We start from the raw sequence: 6,416 nt of genomic DNA, 5'->3' as shown, positions 1-6,416 counted from the left end.
GTGGTTACGCCATGATCCTCTGGTTCCTGTACATCTTCGTGCTGGAGATCAAGCTCTACTTTGTCTTCCAGAATTGCAAGGCCGACAGGAAGAGTCTGGAGACGGTGGCGCGGAAAGCGTTGACGTTACTTTTGTCGGTGTGCGTGCCGGGTTTGTACTTGGTTCTGGTGGCGCTGGACAGCATGGAATACGTCAGGACTTTCCGCAAGAAGGAGGACATGCGAAGCCGTTTGTTCTGGGTGGCGCTGGACTTACTGGATCTTCTGGACATCCAAGCGAATCTGTGGGAGCCCCAACGCACGGGCCTCCCCATCTGGGCCGAGGGCTTGATGTTCTTCTACTGCTACATTTTGCTCCTCATCCTGCCCTGCGTGTCGCTCAGCGAGATCAGCATGCAGGGCGAGCACATGACCCCCCAGAAGATGATGCTCTACCCGGTCCTAAGCCTGGTCACCATCAACGTGGTCACCATCCTGATCCGAGGCGTCAACATGGTGCTGTTTCAGGACAGCCGCGTGTCCACCATCTTTGTGGGCAAGAACGTGGTGGCCATCGCCACCAAGGCGTCCACCTTCCTGGAGTACCGCAGGCAGGTCAAGGAGTTCCCGCATCCGCAGAACGCCATGGCCATGGAACTGCAGCAGAACTCGGTGGGCCACACGCAGACGCTCCCCAACGCCACCGCTTTGCCGCACGAACCCACGCCGGCGCAGGACGTCATTGACACATGACCGCCAGCATCTCGCCGCTGGAATGCGCACCAAACGGCGTCATGGAATTTCCACGTGAAATCGGACAACAACACGGTACCTTGGTTTTCGAGTGAGTTTTTCCAGTTCGTCAAGAACGAAAAATTTATTTACAGGCTTCGCGTCTTGGAAGAAATGATCCTCCGAAGCCAGGGTACTACTGTATTGTGTTTAAAAGTTCAGACTGTGCTGAGAGACTCCAAACCCAGCAGCCGGGGAAATTTATGTCGTGTAAAAATTGGTCCTCTCTCTGTAAGTGTCTTTTTTTTTCTTTTTTTTTTCTTTTTTTAAAAGGTCACCAGTACCAGCACCAAACGAGGGAACGTAGCTTCCCCCCGTTTGCCTCCAATCGGGGCAAAAGAGGAGCAGATGGTGACAAATGGCCACGGCGAGCAGGCGGCCTGCGCTTCGGCCACGTGCGCTTGTGTTGTGTAACTTGTAGAAGCCGACGCCTCGGGCGGTTTGATGCTTTGGAACTATGGGTCGGAGTAAAACAAGCACTCCAGCGGCACTGGACCGTCGACTGCGCACACAAACACACAGTGTGCATCGCCCCGTGAGCGCGAAAGAGCATGCGCACTATTCGATATAACGTACGCCTCCGAGTGCGTTTGTGCGCAAAGGTGTGCTTGTTTACCACCGGGGGATTTGTTTATGACGGATCATTTTGTAATACAAGTGTGTCTGTTGGTGTGTGAAGTGCAAATGGGATTAATCTATTTGTTGATGTCAGGTAAAAAAAAAAAAAAAAAGGAAAAAAGGGAGGGGGTGATTTTATTTCTCAACTGTACATTCCTCTAAACGTCTCAAACCTTGAAATGAAAGAATAAATTATCAGAGTGACAAAAAAAAAAAAAAGCAACTTAAACAAGCTGAACAGACTTTTATTTCGTTCATTATGATTTGTTTTGTTCTTAATATTGTTGTTGTTATGATTATCCTGTATATTATTTACGAGCGGGAGGCCAATGATGTTTGAATAAAAGAACATTGCCGACAATATTGTTCCTGGTTTTCATATTGTTGGTGAAGAGGAATTGAATCTGGAGTCTGGCAGTTGGATTTCGTACACAAATTAATGCAATGACGTACTGTACTATGATGGTGAATGACTGGTTAGCACGTCCGCCTCGCAGTGCAGATGTGCAGAGTTCGATCCCGGCTGCGGCCTTCCTGTGTGGAGTTTGCACGTTCTCCACGTGCCGACGTGGGTTTTCTGTGGGTATTCCGGTTTCCTCCCACATTCCCAAAATAAATGCATGGCAAGTTAATGGAACACTTCCTCACTTAGTAGGCATCGACACGCCTGGCATTGAGTGAATTGCATCATTTACCCATTTTATCAATATGCAAAAGTTTCAAACTCTCTGCCAGTCTTCACATTTTAAAATGATGACTTTTACGATAACATTCCTAGAAAATCACAATGTCCCACTGGTCAACTATTTTTAGAACAAGCTCACGCGCTACTTTGGGGGTCCTGCTGGCACCACATTTGACTCAGGCTCGAAATTGTCCATAAATATGCTGCCAAGTTGTGCCAAACTCTTCACGAAAACATCTTCCCGGTAGCTTTAATTACATTTTCTACTAAATTCCCTCCCTAAGTCGCTAACTGATGCAAAAATAATTAAAGAGCGCTTTTTAACACATCACCTCGGATTTCCCAGCACGGCATGAAAGATTTTATCTTCTTTATATTCGCGCCATGCCCGCAAAAAATCTGGCCCAGCAGACATTTAAGTGGCAACCATAAAAAATCGATGGCTGCCAAACAGACAAAGCGGCTTTAGAAACCCTCGTGTAGAAACTTGCCAAGCAAGCAACAGTCGAAGACCGGCGGCAAAAAAAAACAAAAAAAAAACGTAGGGCATCGCTCAGTCTGGCTGCCAAACAGACAAAGCGGCTTTAGAAACCCTCGTGTAGAAACTTGCCAAGCAAGCAACAGTAGAAGACCGGCGGCAAAAAAAAAACGTAGGGCATCGCTCAGTGTCACGTAATTGCTCGCAGATGTCTGAGGCTTCGTGTAATGCTCCCTCTTCCTCATTTGGAGGAAAATGTCAACTTGTATTTTGGGCCAGAACGCAACGATTCACAACACGGCCCTGTTTGCTTTCTGACCGAGGAGTGGGGGGGGGGGTGTTTTTTTTTTTTTTTTTTTTTTTGTCTCGTGCGCTGTCAGTCGATGATTTATTGCTGCAGTGTTCACATTCGCTCTGTGATCATCTCTCAGTCCGTTGTCGTTGCGTGTTCTAGGTGAATCTGTTGCGGTCTTTTCATCTTTATGAACTGCACTTGTTTTAGATAACAAAAAAAATAAATGGATGGAATACTAAGTCAAAATATTCTTTCCGAAAATGACATCACAGGGCTCGGAAAACTCAACTGTTTTCTGATTTTGGTCAATTTCAGTCACTGTGATGTCATTTCATTTGACAGGAAGTGGCAAAATGGCCGCCCCTGACATGGAAACAAATATTCCACAAATGTCAAATGAATAAGAATGCCGCGTTTAGACTAGCGGAGGTACAGAATGTCAAGAGAAAAAAAAAAAAGTTGACTTGACTTCCCCTTTAAAATCTTCATTTTGTTTTCGGACTTGATTTGAAGCACCTTTGTGAGCTGTCGTAGCGGTTAATCTAGCTCTGTCCAGGTATTTAATTACACACCCAAGTGAGGTCTTGACTCTGCAACAACTGTAATTGTGTTGCTATTATCTTTTAATTCACAGCGTCAGTTTATGTCGCGGTTTGCCCGTCTGCTGTTAAATCTGTTGGCATCGAATCTGTTCAAAGGCAATTAAGAACCGGAGCCCGACTTTAATTAAGAAAGTCTCTTTTGGGAGATTTGAGACCGACTATTGATGCTCGTGGCTGTGAGATGGTGATCTGTAGCGCCGGATGTAATCGGATTTTATTGTCGGGCTTACGTGTGATGCCACGATTGTTTTAATCAATCTTGCCGGTGCAAAAAGTTATTGTTAAAGGTGGGAAAGCAAATGAACGCCTTAAATAAATAATGCATTTACATCGACGCAACATATCAGCTTTCGAGAGGGCCTGGAAGCGAGTCATCCATAAATCAGAGGCAACGGTATGCATATTCTGTTGGTAAAAAGAATTTTCACCTTGCATGGATCCAGCATCTTCACAGGCGACGAGACTCTGCAACATGAAATCAAAGTCAGTCAAATAAACGGAGACGCTTTGTACAGGACGCGCGCTAACGAATGCTGACTTTGTTCACTTACTTGCTTCAGTGGGCCCACTTGCAGGTAAACATCTCCCGCGTCATCACGCGCCGGTCGCCTCGCGAGCGGCGCGTCGGTCCAACCTGCTCAGAACACTCATCTATATGCAAATCATCCTCGCTCACTCATAAAACAGCTGCTAGGTTGTTTCCGATACTCATGTTAAACGCTTGAGAGACCGATAATAAATTTTGTGCATCTTTGAACGGCTATCATTGGCAAATCTGGGGGGGGGACAACAATCCCGACAAATTGAATGAAAAGTTGGACCACATAAGACACATGTCAAACGCAAGGCCCGGGGGCCATATCTGGCCCGGCACATCATTTTATGTTCAAATGGCCCAAATATCAGTCTGCATGTACCCAACTTTAGCAAGCTAAAATGGTCTCACCGCCATCAACGTGATCATCTCCCTGAGCACTCAGCTCCCAACTCCTCATTCCCACTGAATCAAACTGTGGTGAAAGTGCCTTTGTCGAGAAGCAGGTGGTGCGCAGACAAAAATTGGCAACTTCATTGTAAGGCGGCCAAGCAGTTCCCCGGGGGGCCTTTGACCGAAAGTGAAGGAAAATAAATGTATTGTTCTGAAACAAAATGAAACACAGCTCCAAATGGTGACAACATTTATGACGGAAAAGTACTGCATGAGGTCTGGTTTGGTTTCTTCCGAAATATTTCTTTTCCTGCTATTTTTCTTGTCATCTCACAAAGTACATCACTAATGATGCCCAAAGATGTCGATATCAAAGCAAACCTAGAGGCGTCACTTTCTGGTGGCATAAAAAACAGGATTAAAGAGGATGTGAGACTCGGAGAAAAGTTGGCCAGACTATTGCTCGCAAAACAAAAGAGGACAGCTTGTACACTGAGAATGTATGACGATAAGAACTTCTGACTAACTTGGCAGCCGCTCTCACACTTGGTGGAAACAAGAGACGCTTCCTGATAGAAAACATATATTGTTTACAGTTACTGAGAACAAAGCACGCGCAACCATCCATAATGGGCTACATACTGATTCACCGTGACAAATACATCATTATCTGACTACATCGGGCGCCGGTTATGACAATAGCTGAGCGCCTCCTATTGAGACACGGTACAGCATGTCCTTCATGTACAGCGACAATTGGATGGAAAAACTATTGCAGACAATCAAGCCACAACCCGAAAGACGAGGCGAGATCTCGCCGGCAGATGGAGAACAAGGTGAGGATATACATGCAAGGGTAAGGCGCCGATGAAGATGAAGCGCGCTGTGCCGTGCATAGATAGCGATGCACGACCACGTCCCCCTGTGAAGGCGGCGGCGGGCCAGCGTGATTGAGTTCAAAGGGGGCCGCTTCCAATCGCAGAAGAAACTTTGTGACTTGAATGTGCTTGTTGAGCTAAAGGTAAGCCAGCAGGAACGCGGACTCTGACCCGGAGTTTCGATTGGAATCTAAATGTGCCGCTGCACCTCCACAGAAGCAGAAAAGTGTATTTGTGATTGTGGAAGAATTACTCCTGCAGTAGAAGCACAGCAAAAGGCTGTGTTCCAAATCAATCGCTGTCCGCAATATGGTGCCTTAACTGGTGAGTTGGCCATTTTGTTGAGCTGTTTGAATGTGTTGTGCAGGATAGGTTATCCCTCCATCAGTGATGCCGATTAGAAAGCTTTTTACAGAAACAATTAATGCGTTAACTCAGTTACCCAAGCAAACTAACTAAATAAATAAAAGAAGTACTGACTCTGGCATTTTTCCTCGATGGAACGGGAACAGCAACGAAGCGGAACCACCAGTTTGCTCAACATCCATCACTGTTCAGTTCTGCCACGCATTCGAGCAGCAAAGAAATACCAAGAGGCGCAGTCTTGCAAAAAGCAACGAAAATGTCAAGGGGAGAGACTTACAAGTTTTCCAAGTGGGATGATAGTGTCGTATACATGAAGGTCAGAGAGTGTGCGTGTGTGTGTGTACCGGCTCGCTCACTGGAGAGGTGCCGGGTGCTTGCTTGTTAGGGAGCTCTTGGGCGCACAAAACCCCATGCTCATTAGGCGGATGCACCCTGCACGGTATCCATGCTGACCCCATTCATCAGATGGCTGCCTCTCAAAGCATACAAACAACTATCATCAAAACTAAATAAATAAATAAAAATAAAAACCTGACCCCCAAACACCTCATCCCGTTAAAAAAGATGCGGTTTCAGTCATGGCTTTGCGGGAAAAGAAAGCTTGACTTGTGAGTCAATATTGCCCCCTAGTGGAGATGGCGAATGCGCCACGATAGCTGGGAAGTTAGATTTTATATAACGGATTGTCACCACCACCCCCCCCTAAAAAAAATAAAGTCAACTCGTCATAGTAGGAATTAACCCATCCATTCTTTGTATCACTTATTCTTACTGGGGTACTTTTAAAGATTCAAAT

The 6,416-nt window shown here is 46.1% G+C and overlaps 1 protein-coding gene across 1 annotated transcript; it reads left to right on the top strand.

The window, feature by feature from the left end:
- Positions 1 to 2: 2 nt before the first annotated feature.
- LOC109514666 (transmembrane protein 121-like) lies at positions 3 to 1,065 on the top strand (the record flags this gene model as incomplete). The annotated part of the gene is made up of 1 exon (XM_019867939.1): positions 3 to 1,065. A coding segment is annotated over one exon (729 nt), but the record flags the coding sequence as incomplete, so codon positions are not given.
- Between the last annotated feature and the right edge of the window lie 5,351 nt (positions 1,066 to 6,416).

The sequence above is a fragment of the Hippocampus comes genome, unplaced genomic scaffold (genome assembly GCF_001891065.2).
Source record: "Hippocampus comes isolate QL1 unplaced genomic scaffold, H_comes_QL1_v1.1 scaffold259, whole genome shotgun sequence".
NCBI classification, from domain to species: domain Eukaryota; kingdom Metazoa; phylum Chordata; class Actinopteri; order Syngnathiformes; family Syngnathidae; genus Hippocampus; species Hippocampus comes.
The sequence above is the reverse complement of the archived record's forward strand: the minus strand, read 5'-3'. Positions and strand labels throughout refer to the sequence as shown.